This window comes from Phocoena sinus, chromosome 15 (genome assembly GCF_008692025.1).
Source record: "Phocoena sinus isolate mPhoSin1 chromosome 15, mPhoSin1.pri, whole genome shotgun sequence".
Taxonomy (NCBI): Eukaryota; Metazoa; Chordata; class Mammalia; order Artiodactyla; family Phocoenidae; genus Phocoena; species Phocoena sinus.
The window spans coordinates 1,338,995-1,354,610 of NC_045777.1; the positions used below are offsets into that span (position 1 = coordinate 1,338,995).

A 15,616-nucleotide genomic window follows, 5' to 3' on the forward strand; every position below is an offset into this window, starting at 1 on the left:
TTCCCGTGCCTCTCTCACCCATCCCAGTAGCCCTGCTCTCAGGGCCCCCACCTGGCTGCAGTTGAGCTCCTGGGGCCCCAGCCCTCTGCTCCCTTCACTTGGCCTCCCTTCAGCATCTGCCCAGTGCCCGCTGAGTGCCCATCCCACTAACTGCTCCCCAAGCCAGTGTGAGGGGCAGGCACTAATGTCACCCCCCACTTTACAGATGAACGGAGAGACAGAGAGAAAAGCAGCTCACCCCAGTTCACACAGCTTGAGATGGCAAAGCAGAGCCCGAAGGAGGTTGGACTGCTTCGAGTTCATGCTCTGAGCTGCTTCCCCAGAGCTTCCCACGAGGCTCAGGATCTGGTGGGGAGGCAGGGCAGGAACACACAACCACAAAACATGATGAGGTAGGAGGGAAGGGAGAGAGCAACTTATCGGGAAGGCCACAGACAGGAGGGGCCTTGCAAGCTGGGCATTGAGGGATGTGTAGGAGTTCAGCAAGTAGAGAAGAGGGCAAAGGAAGGGTCCTCCAAGTTGGGGAGCAGTACGGGCCAAGGCCTAGGGGAGAGGCAGGCTTGCAGCTGGATGGGTTGGCAGGGACTGTGAGGTCCTGGTGGACTGGGACAGCAGGCTCCCTCCCAGGGGAGGGCCAGCAGGCCTGGCAGGGGTAGTTGCACAGAAGGAGGAAAACAGGTCCTTTAGCATTAGAAGGTGACTTGGGGGGTAAGGGAGGCTGGGCAAGGTGCAGGTGGGTGGGGAGGGAACTTGGCTTTGTAGTTTCAGCTTAGATGTCTCTCTTTTTGGTTCAAGCAGAAGGGATCGTGAAGGGGTCCAGATGCTGTCACAGACAACCAGTGCCCCTCCCACCCTGCCACTGTACCCCAAGGCTGGCAAGCATCAGCAGGGTGTCCAGCCTGCTGGGATGGGGAAATACCACCAGCAGCCTCTGTCTTGACTGCTCCAGGGCCGTGAGCTCACATCCCACCTGGGGAGATTCACCAAGTGACAGCACAGCCCTGCACACCCAGCAGACGGCCCTTCATCTGGTCCAGCCTGGGAGGAGCCTTCAAAGAGCAAATCTCCTTCCGGAGAGACCAGGGATTTGGGGGCAGCTTCTGCCACCCAACCCCCACCTCAGGAAATAGTCTCAGCCTTTTAATTATTTCTTTAAAAATACACGTCAATTTCAGCGATTTGTTAATACAGAAAAAGTGACCAGAGGTTGCCTCCTTATGTATATTTTGCATTCTTAGCTTGTTTTAATTACCTCGTTTACTAGCTGTGTGACCTTGGGCAGGTTAGCTAACCTCTCTGTGCCTTGTTTCCCCATTTGTAACGGGAATAATAACAACACCCTGTACCTCATACGACTGGTGTGAGAATCAAACGGAAACATCACAGGGCAAGGCACAGCACCCACCTGACGTTGGGTCTCCTATTCAGGACTTTACCGGATTTATGCCAAGCAAAAAACGCAAGCTCCTCCCCCCTCCCCTCCCCCACAGCCCCAACAGGGGCCCAGGTTTGCTGTGGATCCTCCATTTTTCCTTGGATCTTTTTTTTTTTGAGTGGAGGGGTGTCTCAACCCCCATCGAGCTGAGACTCCCCTTTTACACTTCTCCTCACCCCTGGTGCTGGCGGGGCATCTTCCGGTGTCGTTCAAACTCTCCGTACCCTGGGCTCTGAGGACCGCGGAGGCAGCGCGGGTTCTATCGACTTCGCGGTGCCGCGGCCTCGGCGCCGGTTCTGCTGACGGACCTCGCTGGTGAGACCGCAGTCTTGAGCGCGCGGGAGCCCGTGGCACAGCCAGGTTCCAGGACCCTGAGCTCTCGGGGACCCGCCCACTGCGAAAGAGAGAAAGCCGAGATCCACTGGCGGGGTCTGCAGGGGGTAGGGCGGGGAGGGGCCGCTTCGACCCCCCCGAGGGGAGCACATGGGGAGCAGGTAACCATGGGAGACCATCGCGGCAGCGTGGGCCCGGGGCTCTGATGGCGGGGGAGGGCCTGGGAGCGGTGGGTAAAGGGGGTACTTAAGACTCCTACTCCCTCTCCCAATGGCACACTGCCAAGGCTTGTGAAGAGTCCAGAGCCCTCCTGGAAACTTCCGCGGGGTCCCCAGCCCAGGGTGAGAGTGGTGGCCTTGGCTGCCACATTCCAGGGGCCCTGGGTGGCCCGATGTGCACCCCGAATTACAGTCTGGTGCCTGAGCACATGGAGAGGAGCGAGTGCCAGGCCTCCCCACCCCTCCGCAAGGCGAAAGTGCCCTGGCACTCGTGGAGTCTCCCTGGCCCCAGTCAGCATCCCTGGACCTACGAGAAGGGACTCCAGGGACGGCCTATTTCTGCCAACGAAAAACAATCATTGCCCCAAGCACAGCAGACAAGGTTCCTCTGGTGAGCCCTGCTCCCACCCAGCCTGGGCTCCCAGCGCCTGCTCTTCTGTGGGGAGGCTTGGGTCATCAGTCAGCGAAGCTGCTCAGGTGGCCCGTTTCACCAAGGTGCTGGCACCAGCGGGCCCACCCAGGGAGTGCCAGGAGCCACCTCCAGACCCACCCATCCCACATTTCTGGTGCCTGGAGGAGACTCTTTGGGAATTCCCCAAAGCGAAAGGCCCACCTAGGGGTGGAGGCGAGAAGCTGGGCAGGGACCTTGTGGAAAGGAAGTGCATCCAGATGGAGGCTGCCCTGCTTGGTAAGAAACTGAGGAAACCGTGGGACTCCCCCTGGACTTCGTTGGGGGCAGTGGCCATGGTACAGCGGTTTGAGTTCAGGGAAATGAAGCCAAGCAGTCCCTTTGGAAGCAGGACCCCTGCTCTGGGCCCCAGACCAGGGGCGCACTGGGGGGTCTTTACCACTGTGTCCGCGATGGCGAGGCCACATTCACGGACTCATCCACAGACGGCACCAGACACTACGCCAGCCTTAGCGGAAGCCTGGGACTGGCGGAGGGAGGGCTGTGGATTTGCGAAAACCCCAAACAAATTTAGAGAAGTCTTCGCGCTGGACTACTCTGGGGCACCAAGCACCTGGCTGGTTCGTACCGCCTGCGTTGGCCGGGACTCGGCGTTGGGTGCCCCGCGCCGTGCTTCCAGTCGCCTTTCCCGCAGAGCCCCGCGCGCCCAGCCGGATCCGGTCACGTGGCAACGCGGCCGCAGCCCCGGAGCTGACCCCGAGGGGAGGGCCCCGGGAGGGAAGGGGTGGTGCGGCGGGGGCGGGCCGGGGCGGGGCGGCCCGGAGGGGCGGCCGGAGCACCGGGATTCCCTGCGGAACCGCGCGGACCCCGGCTCCCAGTCTCCAGCCCGCCTGTCGCCGCCTGCCGCGCCCGCGCCCTCTGCGCCCTCCGGTCCTCACGACCAGCCAGTGAGTACCCAGCTGGGCCTGGCAGCGCGCCCTCCCCAGCCCGGCGCCTTCTCCCAGCGCCCAGACCCTGCGTCCTGCGGACCTGCCGGGTTTCTCCTTCTCAGCGCCCACCGTGCCCACCCGGGAACCTCCGAAGCCCCGGCTGTGGAGGAGGTGAGCTCGACGTTCCCGCCGCACCCGGGATGCCCCATGAGCCGCTCCGAGCCGCCCCCGCCCCCTGCCGTCCGTCCCTGCAGGTTCCAGAACCCGCCCCAAGAACCGCCGGGCTGGGGAGCGAGGAGGGCGGCCTGAGCGACAGCACCTGCGGGGCACAGTGGCCGTGACCTCGACACCCGTCCCTCTTCCCTGCAGGTCAAGGCCGCGCCAGGGAAGATGTACCAGAGCCTGGCGCTGGCCCCGAGCCCCAGCCAAGCCGCCTACGCGGATTCGGGGGCCTTTCTGCACAGCCCGGCCGCCGGCTCCCCGGTGTTCGTGCCGCCGGCGCGCGTCCCCTCCATGCTGCCCTACCTGCCGGCGTGTGAGCCGGGCCCGCGGGCTCCCGCGATCGCCGGGCATCCCGGCTGGGCGCAGGCAGCCGCGGCGGACTCGTCGGCGTTCGGCTCCCGCAGCCCGCACCCGCCGGCCGCTCCGCCGCCCGGGGCCACCGCCTTCCCCTTTGCGCACAGCACCCCGGGACCTGGCGGCGGCGGCGGCGGCGCAGGGGCCCGGGACGGCGGCGCCTTTCAGGGCGCGATGCTGGCTCGCGAGCAGTACCCGGCCCCGCTCGGGCGGCCCGTGGGCTCCTCGTACCCCACCGCGTACCCGGCCTACGTGAGCACCGAGGTGGCCCCGTCTTGGACCTCTGGACCCTTGGACGGCAGCGTCCTGCACAGCCTACAGGGCCGCCCGGCTGGCCTCCCGGGCCACAGGGCCACCTTCGGTGAGTACGGGACTGGGAGGTGGCTCCACTGACTGGGGTCCTGGGTGCTGGCCGTACTGGGGTGCAAACCCGCACCCTACGAAATGCACCCTCCAGAGGCAGGGCTTTCCCAGCCGGGTCCGACACCGGCATGGGGCGGGCCCAGAACCCCCGGGACCTGGAAACCTGGACGGAACGCAGCGGCTGCCCCCCCCAGATGAAAACCCCGTCCTGAGTTTCTTTTTACACACCTCGATATTTGTACTTTTCATCCATCCGAACCCAGTATTCTGGGATCGAGCCATTTAGAGCCTACGTGAAACGTTTTTAGGAAAAGTTTTGGAAATGATTATTTTTTGAAGCTCAGAATACCGGTTTATCTAAGTAAACCACCACATTCATCTCTGTTCTAGAAGGTTTATGTATTCTAATTTGAGACCCAGTTGCAGTCGCTCTCCAGGGTATAAATTTGAGTAATCGGGCTCCAGGCCCTTAAAGCGGAGAGGTGCTCCGCTTCCCTCCCTCCCTCCCTCCTGAGTCGAGGGCGACACCGGCTCTTTCTCACCCCACCCTCAAAACTGAGGGCCACGCCTTCTTTTGCTGCCCAGTCTTTTAGCCTACACCCCGCCCCGCAGGAAGCGGGATCCACTTGGCCGGGCCGCCAGGGCGCCCCACGCCTGGCGCCCACCCCTGGCCAGGCGATGACTGATCCCCGCCCCGCCCCCACCCGGCGCCCAAGTGTCTCCAGCGCCTGGCCAGGTCTGCTGGGGGCCAGGAGTCCTCGCCCCAGCAGCTCAAGTGGAAGGACAGTGCTGAGACCGCGCAGGCCGACGGTGACGGGATCCCGCGATCCGGTTCGGCCTCACTGCCACGGCCCGCCCTCCAGATCGACCCACTTTGCAGAGGACAAGGCCCTCGTCCTCTGCCAGTGTAGATGCTCCTGCCTCCCCCGCGAATTAAAATTTCCAATGCTGCTGCTGGATCCTGTTCAGAGCGGGGCAATTCCCTGCCGCCTGCCCCGAGGTTGGATTCATTCACCCTCCCCCCACCTTTTAAAGCAGCCCTGAGGCGTGATTGAGACCTGGCACGAACTTCACTGTATGTAAACTTAAACTTAAAAAAGAAAGGTAAAGTAGATTTTGAAGCAAAATAAAATAAAGGCACAGAAAGGAAGGGAAGGAGAAGGTGCTGTGGACATGGCGGCTCCCAGGAAGGGGCAGAGCCTCACCCAGCAGCCACCCGCCTTCCCGCAGCGGCCGACCTCCTGGAGGAGTTCCCCGGCGAGGGGCGCGAGTGTGTCAACTGTGGGGCCCTGTCCACGCCGCTGTGGCGCCGGGACGGCACCGGCCACTACCTGTGCAACGCCTGCGGTCTCTACCACAAGATGAATGGCGTCAACCGGCCCCTCACGCGGCCGCAGAAGCGCCTGGTGAGTGAGGGCAACCACAGGGCAGGAGGGGGCGGTGCTTCTGCGGCCACGGCCGGGGCGCCAGTGGGGCCCCAGGAGGCCCAGGCGGGGTGGCAGCGCCCGGTCCACTGTCATGGGCCCCCTGGTCTGGGGGCCACGCGCCCACACTGTCTGCGGGGTCTCCCAGAAGAACTCGGCTGTCCCAAGTTCGGCCCTGAACCTCCCGGGCAGGGGATCACTCTGCCCCCGCTGAGGGCTCAGTCCTGCGGCTCCAAGGGGCTTTGGGCTGGCCAGGTGGGGGGGGGGGTGCAGAGAGGCAAGGTGACCTGACCCCAGGGAGGGGACTGGAGGGGAAAGTGGCTACTGAATGCTGGCTTTGTCGGAGGACGTTGAATGTTACGGGGGAGGGACCCTGGGCCCGTTGCCTCTGATACCGCGAGGATGGGACGAGACCAGGTCTGTGGCTGTTCCCTGGGCGAAACTTGTTTTCACTTTTGGTTTCTTCTGCTGTATGGCTGGGTAGCGAGTAAGGGACTGGGAACCCGACTTCTGCCCCCAGCAGGGCAGAGTCCCAGAAGCAGCATAAAGGTTTCAGCGTCCTTTGTTCTCTACCATTTCACAGGCAAATTTTGATGCTCAAGTAATTTTGCAAGTAAGTGGCAGGGCCCGCCGATGTGGGCCAGCTGTCCAGTCAGTGAGGCCGCGGTGGCTCCCGGTTCCGGGTCCGGGCAGGGTTTTGTTTCTGGGCTGATGCTGGTGTGAGCCCTGTAGGGCCAGGCGGCTGGTTCCGGTGTGTCGGGCCCCGAGGAGTGTGGAAGGGCTTTCCGTGGCTGACGCTGTGGGATGGCCGTGCCGTGGCTGCTGGCCTGGGCCACGGGGCGGTCGGGTGCTGGCCTTTACTGGAAATTCGAAGGCCCGGCTATGGCAGCGCCGGGGCCAGACGCTTTGGGGCCCCAAACTGGGTGGGCAGGAAGCAGGACTGACTCGGTCCGGCAGCTTGAGGGCAGCCGCTGTTTTTCTTCCTCTGATCTGGCCTGGCATTTGGGGCTCTGCGGCTCCCCCAGCCTCCCTCCACCCATGCTGTGCCTCTCAGAGGAAGGGGGGGCCTCAGAGTCCACGTCACCCCAAGTCTCGTCTCTGCCCCTGTGATCATGCCCCCAGCCCCAGGCATGCTGCACCGGCCTGATATCTGGTGTGGCCTCAGGGAAGGGGAAACTGAGGCCAAGGGACAGGGTCCTGGGGGCTGCGTGCGACCCAGACCTGACCCCGAGCAGCAGGCCGGCCCCCTCCTCTGGCTCCCTGCACTGTCCCCGGGCCAAGCCCTAAACTGGGTGCCAAGGATGCACTGCTGAACGGGAGATGCAGGGCTCCCTGCCTCTACCCACACCCCGCGCGGGGCTCAACTCCCAGCAGAAAATTCCTGACCTTGGGGGTGGGCGGGCCAGGGCCACCATCTCCACCCTGAGGCGTTTACCGTCACATAAGCCGGATGACCACCCGGGGCTCCGAGACACTGAGTGACTTCCCTGGGCATGCAGCCCGCTGGCGGCCAGCCCTGGGCTCGGACCAGGACTGTGGCCTCAGGCTCCCACGAGGGCCCCACGAGGGCTGAGACCCTGCTCCTGCCCTGGGTCTTCTTGCCCAGGCCCCTGTGAGATGAATTCAGGGACTGCCCCCTTGCCTGCTGGGAAGGTCAATTAGACGGCGTGTGCAGAGCACTTGGACGGCCGTGGCCGGTGTGGTAGGGCCGGGGTCGGCCGCTTGGCCTGGCGAGGCCCGTTTCGTAGTCTGAGGACGTGGGATATTTAGCTTTGGGGGGCCCCCAGGGTGAGGGATCCCTGCGCACCTGCTTGTCTCCCCGAGGCCTCAGGATCGGCCCGGCCCTGGACACCCCCGAGTCCAGGCCCACTTGGATCTGATTGTAGAACATGCCAAGGAAGCGTTTGCCTAGTGGGGCTGGGCCCGGGGGATTTCTCAGGGCCCCTCTGCTCCCTGTCTCTCCTGAGCAGCATCCGGGGGGGGTCCTCTGACTGGCTGCGGGGTGCCCACCTGTCACTCAGGGCAGGCGGCCCCGTGGCTTGCCCGGTGGCTGGTCCTGGCAGGGCCAGGCTCGCTGTGAAAACCCTGAGATTCTTGGAGTCCTGAGACCAGAGCCCGGGTCACGTGCTCCTGGCCATGGGGGCTGGGCCGGCCACCCCAGACCTGCCCCCGCTCCAGTGCCTCGCCCTCCTTCGCGTGCGGGCAGAAGTGACGCCCCAGGAGGGGCCCCTCCAGGAAGAACTGATCCTCCCCTCTTGCAAATAATTCCAAACGTCCTAGAAGCGTGTCACCAAGGATACGGGAACGTGACGATAACAAGCGTGCGCCCCCCTCCCGGTAGGAACCTGTCTTTTTTACCCTTTGCCTCCCGTGTGCATGCTCGGTCACAGGCTGGGGGGTTACACCTTCGACCCGAGGCTTCCATCAGTGTAGACGAGCAGGGAGGGTGGTCCTGTCCCTGTGGCCAGGGGCTCTACGAGCACCCCTCGGCCCGGCCTGACCCCGAAATGTTGGAGCCCAGCAGCCAGGGTCCGCGGACGGCAGGCCTGTTAGCCCGAGGCCGGTTCTGACGCCAGCTCCGGGACATGGCCGGCACATCCTTCGAAGGCTCACCAACCCGGGTGCTCCTTCCTGCACAGCCCGCCTCACAGACTTGTGTCCTCAGCACGCTGTGCCCCGAGCAACGCCAGGCTCCCACCGTCCATCAGGTTAAGTGTCCCCACGTCTCCCCCGCCAAGAGCACCCAGAGGACCCGTTTGAAACGGGAGCATCTCTGCGGCTCCACCACCTGCAACCTTTACTTTCCCAGCCGCGTCGCTGCCCTCTGCTGTCCCATGCCCCCGCCTCTCCGCCAGCCCCCCACCCAGCTCTGCGCTGCCCACGGCCCTGATTCCCCTGGTGTCCGGACGCTCGCGGAGCCTGGAGCTCAGGCTGGCTCTGCTGCTGGCTTTGAAGTTGCACTTCTTTTGAAAAGAACAGACCAAAAAAGAAAAACAAAACGAAACCTGGAGAGGCCTGGCAGTTAAGGGCCCTGAGAGTGGCCGGGCCTGGCGGTCTGTCCCGACCGCGAGCGAGGAAGGACAGAGGGGGGCTCCGTGCATCCAGGGGGTGCGGGCAGCCCCGGGGACGTGGCCGCTGAGTGTGTTCAGCCGAGAAAGGAGGTTCTGTCCCCTCCGGGACCACCCCCGCACCTCTGGCCCCTCATTGTCTGAGCCTCAGTTCCCCCCGTAAAACGCAGGCAGCTGAGGGGATGGAGAAAGACACAGGAGCGAGCACTGTGAGAGTTTTTTCAAGGTCATTCTTTTTTCCCATTTTCTTGATTTTAATCTAATTTCTAGTTTCTCGATTTTAACTTATGCTCGCTGGAGAGAGGTTCAAAGGTGGCTTCCAGATTCCCCCGCACCCCCAGGGTCTGGGTGATGGGTTCACACCACCTGGGCTTGTGTCCTGCCTACACGCGGTCCAGCTGCTGTAGCTTCTCCCCAGGACCCACAGCGGTGTATGTACCTCCACTGCTTCCGCAATGCACGGGCGACCGTGGGGGACGCTTGGGGTGCACGTGTGTCTGCACTTGTGCCCACATGTGTGCAGCCTTGCGGGCGTGCTGTTGGAAACAGTGCTGACGTGAAGCCTTCGCGTGGGTCTCTTTACACCCTCGCGGGAGTGTTTCGGTAGGAAGGATTTTAGTAGGAAGCGGCCTGACGGCGGCCAAGGAGACAGCATTCCTGTGATTCCTACAGAAATGATGCTAAGGGGGGAATGTGAGATGGCAACGTGAACTCGAAGGGAGCAGCTGTTGGTAAAAGACCCTGAGGGTCCCAGCTGGATTGGGAGGAGGGGCCTCAGGCCATGGTCCCCTCCTTGGTCTGAAGGCACAGCTGGAGTTGGGGACCGCGATGGGGCCCAAGAAGGTAGGTTAGGGTCACCAGATAAAATACAGAATGCACAGTTAGATGTGAATTTCAGATAAACAACGAATAGCGTTTTAGAATAAATATGTCCCAAATGTTGCATGGGGCATACTTACAGAAAATATTTACTGCTCATCTGAAATTCACATCTAGCCGGGCATCCTCTTTGTTTGTTTGCTAAATCTGGGAACCCTGGGGAGGTCCCAAGGCCTCCTCCCACCTTAGGAAGATGGATGGATGGGGGTCAGGGGATCCTGGGCCGGGGCAGGCAGCAGGGCTGGGAGTGGGCTCCGGGAGAGCAGGGGGCCTCCATGGGGACACAGCTCCCGGCAGCCAAGAGGCAGGTGGAAAGGAGAGAAGGGAGCAGAGCGGGGGAGACTCGAACTGTGTCTTTCTAGACAAGATCAGGATGTGGCCGCCATCTTCCCAGGGAGGCCCTCCGGCCGGGGGCCTGCTCGACCCCAGGGCCAGGGCTCCTGCCTCAGAGTGTGTCCCACCATCCGTCCCTTCCGCTTCTGCTGGGCCTGGGCCAGCCGCCAGCTCTCTCCATTCCAGCAGGTGCACAGGTCCCACCCCTAGGAACCCTGGGGAGACCACTGGAGGTGCGGGCCAGGCTGGACATCAGCCGCCACACAGCCGTGGCCTAGAGGCCGCCGGCCAGAGCATGGGGTCTCCCCAGCCAGGCTGGGAGCTCCCGCCCTGCCCTCCCTCTGGAGCCTCCAAGGCCTCATCCCTTCCTTGTCTTGTGGCCCTTTTGTTCGGGATCCTGGGGCAGAGTCCTGCCTGGAGACCGAAGGCCGAGCCTTAGATTAAACAGGGCTCAATTCCCTGGAGCCTCTGGCGGCAGCCTGGGCCTGGGGGAGGGGAGGGCGAGGAGGCGTTTCCAGCTCTGCGTTTTCTTGGGAACGGCTGGTGCCGGGGGTTTCAGACGGGCCCCACTCTCCCTCCCGGGCCGGTCACAGGGAGAGCCTGTGCCCTCAAACAGCTGACAGCCTGGGGGAAGGGAGTGGGCATGAGACAGTCGGCAAGGCTGGCAGCTCCCGCAGTGCAGAAGGAAGGACCTCAGAGACGGCAGACAGACGGGGCAACTGAGGCTGCCCCGGAGAGCTCAGCCCTACCCCGGGACAGATTCCTTTTGGGGCTTCTTTCGTCCATCTTGCTTTTGGTGGTCCTCTGGCTTGGTCCTGGTCCGGAGAGTACTGAGGAGAGAACACACGTCCTTGGGACGATTTTGAGTGTGGAGTCTCACGGGCTTCTGTCCTTGTGCCCCGGGGTGCCACTGAAACACCGTAGCGGATATGACTTGGTCTGACCCCGGCTGCCACGGGGAGGTCGGGGTAAAGACCCTGCATCACTGTGGTCCGGGCGAGGGGGCAGGGGACTGGACCAGGCAGGGACCGTGCAGATGAAGGAAAAGGTCTGACAGATTCAGGGCATCTGAGGGCAGGGGCTGGGGGGCGAGGGAGGGGCTTTGGGCCTGAGGTGCCTTGGGGGGCCCTGGGCAGCAGAGAGCATCTGGAGCTCCCGGACTGCAGGGGACAGTCCCCACGCACACACCAAAATGGGAGTCGGGCAGAATCCCTGCCTGGGAGTGAGGGACTGGGCTGTGGGAGCTGGAGGACCTTGAGCCGGTGGGAGGACCGGGGTCAGGCCTCCGACAGCTGCTCTCCAGCCAGCCAGCCAGCTCGGCAGAGCCCCTGGACCCCCGGGCTCGTTAGGCCCCGATTCCTGGGTGAGCCCTGTCTGGGTCCCCACTGGGCCCGCACGTGCAGGGAGGTTTGGGGACCTTGGTTGGATACGGACCTGGGAGGTCGGCCTCCGGAAGGTTCTGGAAGGGCCGTCTTGCCCCAGTGGGAAGCATGTGAGCAGCAAGGCAGGGGTGGGCATCGGGGACCCACGGGCATCGGGGAGCCTGGGCTCGAGCCCCAAGTCTTGGGAGGCAAGGCCCAGAGGGACCGGCAGGCCCCCTGGATGTTCAGCCCGGGGCCGGACCCGAGGGCGGCCCTGTGACTCCTAGGGGTGCTGCTGCACCAAAGAAATACGGGGCTAAGCCCAGCGTTGGTTAAAAAGAGGCCGCGACAGACGCCCAGCTGCCTGCCTGCTGGGCTCTTCACGAGATCCTGACCCCACAAGAGGCCTGTGGCAGGTCTGCTGCCACCCCCATTTTACTGATAGGGAAGCTGAGGCCCAGAAGGGTGAAGTGACCTGTCCCAGGGCTAGCAGGGCACCAGGTCGCGGCTCCGAGGAGTCCCGGGCAGGCCTCAGGACCTTAGCGCCCAAAGGCCTTCTCACCCAGCCCCCGACGGCCCCAGCCCCGAGCCCAGCGTCCACCCGGCCCGGCCCGGCGCACCTGCCCCACTGAGCCGAGCGGCAGGGCCGCAGCCCCGAGCCCCGCTCAGCCCAGCCTCCTGCCCACAGTCGTCCTCACGCCGGGCCGGCCTCTGCTGTAGCAACTGCGGCACCAGCAGCACGACGCTCTGGCGGCGCAGCGCGGACGGTGAGCCGGTGTGCAACGCCTGCGGGCTCTACGCGAAGCTGCACGGGGTGAGTGGGACCCTCCCTGGCCCGAGGCGGCGCTGAGGAGCGGGGGGCAGGGGTGTGGATCGGGCGGGACCTGAGCTGAGCGTGTACGCGCCTGTGCACACGTGGCCCCACTGCCTGCACGTGCCCACGTGTTACGGTTAGGCCCGTGGTACAGATGGGCTCACAGAGGCTGTAGCGTCACCGTGGCTTCCCCGCAGCCATTCAGCCGGGGGCAGAGGCTGGACACCCCCAGAGCCCTCCTGGCCTCCCGGCTCCCGGAGGCTGGGGTGGGACGGGCTTCTTCCCACCAGGCCTGGACGAAAGTGCCAAGCCCGGGGGTAGCAGCTCCCCAAACAGGGCCGCAGGAGCGACCAGCTCTGCAGGGCTGAGATCGGAGCAGGTGGCCGTGCAAGAGGCCCCAGGGGTGAGCTCGGACGGGGAGCAGCCGTCCGACTGCTCCCGACCAACCCCACCAGGTACCGCGGCCCCTGGCGATGAAGAAGGAAAGCATCCAGACACGGAAACGGAAGCCGAAGAGCATCTCCAAGACCAAAGGCTCCTCAGGTTCGCAGGCCAGGGCTGTGGGAGGCCGGGAGGGAGCCCAGGCCCTCCAGTGAGGCACACCTTCTCCCTGTGGAATCACTTTGAGTATCTCACATTCCACCATTAGAGATTCACATGTTTGGTGCAAGCATCATCGTCCTGAAGTGCACATACCCCGCATTGTCCTGGGATGGTCTGGTCTGGGGAGGGGCTGGGGTGGCGGGAGTTCACCCAGCAGTGGGGCAGGAGGTCCAGTGGAGGAAGCCACACCCAGCACCTCCACCCCCCCACGTGACCGAGGCAACCAGACCTGGCAGCTTCTGTAAATGCCCTGCCTTCCCTCCCAGGATCCACAGGGAACACCACAGCCTCCCCGCCGGCCTCTGTCCCTGACCTGGAGATTTCAGCGGCCACTTTGAAACCTGAGCCCAGTCTGGCATCCCCTTCGTGCCCCGGGCCCAGCGTCACCTCCCAGGTAAGGAGGTCAGGGTGGGATGGGGTGCCCAGAGCTGGCTCCCAGGCCCCTCCTGGGGGACCGCTGGCACCCCAGCCAGGTCAGGGCCCCCACGGGCCCCTGCCGGAAGCTTGGGGCCGGACACGCAGCTGGCCGCTGGTGCCAGGAGCTGACCTGTGGCCGACGCCGGCTGAGAGCCCCTGTTGATCCTCACGAGGGGTACCCACCCCATTCCAGGGGCTGAGGAGGCCCCTTAGGGCAAATCGCCCTGTCACAGGGCTCCCAACCTCAAGTGAGCCGGCCACTGTTCCCGAGTCTCACGCGTGCCGTGTCCTCCCTGCAGGCCTCCACACAGGTGGACGACACCCTGGCCCCCAGCCACTTGGAGTTCAAATTCGAGCCCGAGGACTTTGCCTTGCCTTCTGCAGCCCTGGGCCCCCAGGCCGGCCTCGGCGGGACCCTGCGCCAGGAGGCCTGGTGTGCGCTGGCCTTGGCCTAGGTCCCCGGGGCCCCCACCAGGACCCACCTCGCTACTTCTTCGCTCCAGCCCAGCAGAGACCGCCAGCCCGGATGCTGGAAGAGACTGGAGCCAGCCGGACCTGGAGGCCTTCTCTGCAGACGGCAGTCGGGCCCCAGAACAGGAGGAAGGCTGGTGGGAGGAGGGCTCGAGCCCCTCCCCGGACAGCAAGGGACCCCCAAATGTAGGGCAAGGCTCTGAACCCTACCAGCCACTCCGGCCATGGCTGACTGGGGCTCCCACCCCCACTTGACTTCTGTCCTCAAGGCTCGCCATCATCACGTTTACGGGTTGCAGGCGTTGGAAAAACCCTACCTTCCTGTTGTGAAACCAGGATCACAGGTGAAATCACTGAGGCCAGGCGGCTAGCAGGGATGAGGAGGGCAGCCCGCTGGGGGGCCTCCTGGCCTCGGGCCGTCCATTTCCCACATTCGACCATAGAGCCACGGCACGGAGACCTTGCCCGCCTCGGAGCACGGGATGGCCAGGGACAGATGTGCAGGCCGCACACTGTACCAGGACGCCACCCGGGGTGGGGGGGGCGTTCACATCGCAGTCATCGTGGACTTGAATTTATTTGGACAGTTTTCCCAGACAGAGCAGTAAAGGGCCTTGTTCTGACTGAATCTGTGGATTGTAACCATTTCTGATGGGCAGAGTACCCGGGGCCCAGTTCTGACCCACACGGGCACTCTCGGGGCTGGCGGTTGGGTGACCACAGGTCCTGGCTCACCTGGGACTGCCCCAGCAGAATTAGCAATAACCCCCGTTTCGCCTACAAAGCCGTCCCCTCCCAGGGCTGGGTGATAAATTAGTCGGGGCGCTGGCTAGGGGCAGCTCTGCCCACGGGGGCTTATGAATGGCTACTGACAGCCCGAGGGCAGAGGCGGGGGGGGGGGGGGGGGGGGGCGGGGACATGCCCTGCAGAAGGGCCACAGCGTCCCTCCGTCCCATTGCTGCCCTTCACCGACAAGAGCTGATTTTTCCACGGAAGCCAGAAACCTGGCTTTTTTTTTTTTTTTTTAATGTAAAGTCTTCCAAGTGAAAACTTCCCCCCACCCCCCAACTCCCAGGTCGATTCAAAAGTCTTTTAAATTTTGTGAGCCATCTAAACCAGCCGCCATTGCGCCGTCCTATTTAAAACATCGCTTTCATATTTAAAAATGCTCCTCCTTGGTGGCGGCTTCCCGAATGTGTTCCTTCATCGTGAACTTGTACCTCAGAGGTTCAACCAGCTCAGTTTCCACGTGTTGTTGACTTTTTTTTTTTAAGACAAATGCCGCCATAAGAAAAAAAATGTAAAATAAAGATTTCAATCTTGCTTGCCTCTCCCCATCACCTGTGGGATTCCCGGCCTCGCCTAGAAACGCATCTCTGGGGGCCAGGCAGCTGGACCTCACTGGCCGCTCTGAGTCACGTCAGGAGCTCTCAAGGGCATCAGTAGGACTTGACGAGACCCGTAAACACTGGGTGGCTTCGAGGTCACCACCAGCATGAGGGCAGGACACTGGGTGGGGCGGGCAGGGCCCAGCCTGGGGACCACACTGTGAGACGTCATCACTTCGGGGTCAGGCAGACTTGGGTCAGGTCCCTGTCCTGCCCCCTACTGCCCTCCTGGCCCGGGGTAGGGGGCACAGAGCAAGCCAGGATTTGGGCAGTGGCGGCCCCAGCGGCCCCTGTGGGTCTCGTGCCTCTGACGGGCACAGCAGGCAGCGTTGGGTGAACCCTGGGGACGCGGGGGCACGAGGCATGAATCAGGCCCCCTGTGTTGAGGGCACCGGCCCCTCTCACCACCTGGGTGTCCCCACGAAGCTACGAGCCTCTGTGATCGGGGACCCCTACCCTCCCGGCAGGGAGGGCTGCGGCACGGACCACCCAGATCCGGACGACCTGAGGGGCCAGTAAAATGCAGACACTCGGGGCCGGGGGTCAGATCGGTGACGGGGGGGCCTGGGGACCTTCCAAGTGAAAACTTCCCCCC

The 15,616-nt window shown here is 63.7% G+C and overlaps 1 protein-coding gene across 1 annotated transcript; it reads left to right on the forward strand.

Annotated features, from left to right (window-relative positions):
- Positions 1 to 3,245: 3,245 nt before the first annotated feature.
- On the forward strand, positions 3,246 to 14,516 carry GATA5 (GATA binding protein 5). The gene is made up of 7 exons (XM_032607230.1): positions 3,246 to 3,495; positions 3,694 to 4,261; positions 5,494 to 5,669; positions 12,017 to 12,142; positions 12,598 to 12,685; positions 13,012 to 13,139; positions 13,462 to 14,516. The coding sequence occupies exons 2-7, from the start codon at positions 3,715 to 3,717 to the stop codon at positions 13,615 to 13,617; spliced, it is 1,221 nt and encodes a 406-aa protein (XP_032463121.1). The 5' UTR covers positions 3,246 to 3,495; positions 3,694 to 3,714; the 3' UTR covers positions 13,618 to 14,516.
- Positions 14,517 to 15,616: the final 1,100 nt, after the last annotated feature.

Bases quoted from the DNA above. Each gene is read 5' to 3' on its own strand.
- GATA5 (XM_032607230.1), top strand. From the start codon at position 3,715: ATGTACCAGAGCCTGGCGCTGGCCCCGAGCCCCAGCCAAGCCGCCTAC. The intron at 5,670-12,016 runs GTGAGTGAGGGC...TCCTGCCCACAG, and splicing joins CGCGGCCGCAGAAGCGCCTG to TCGTCCTCACGCCGGGCCGG. The intron at 12,143-12,597 runs GTGAGTGGGACC...CAACCCCACCAG, and splicing joins TCTACGCGAAGCTGCACGGG to GTACCGCGGCCCCTGGCGAT.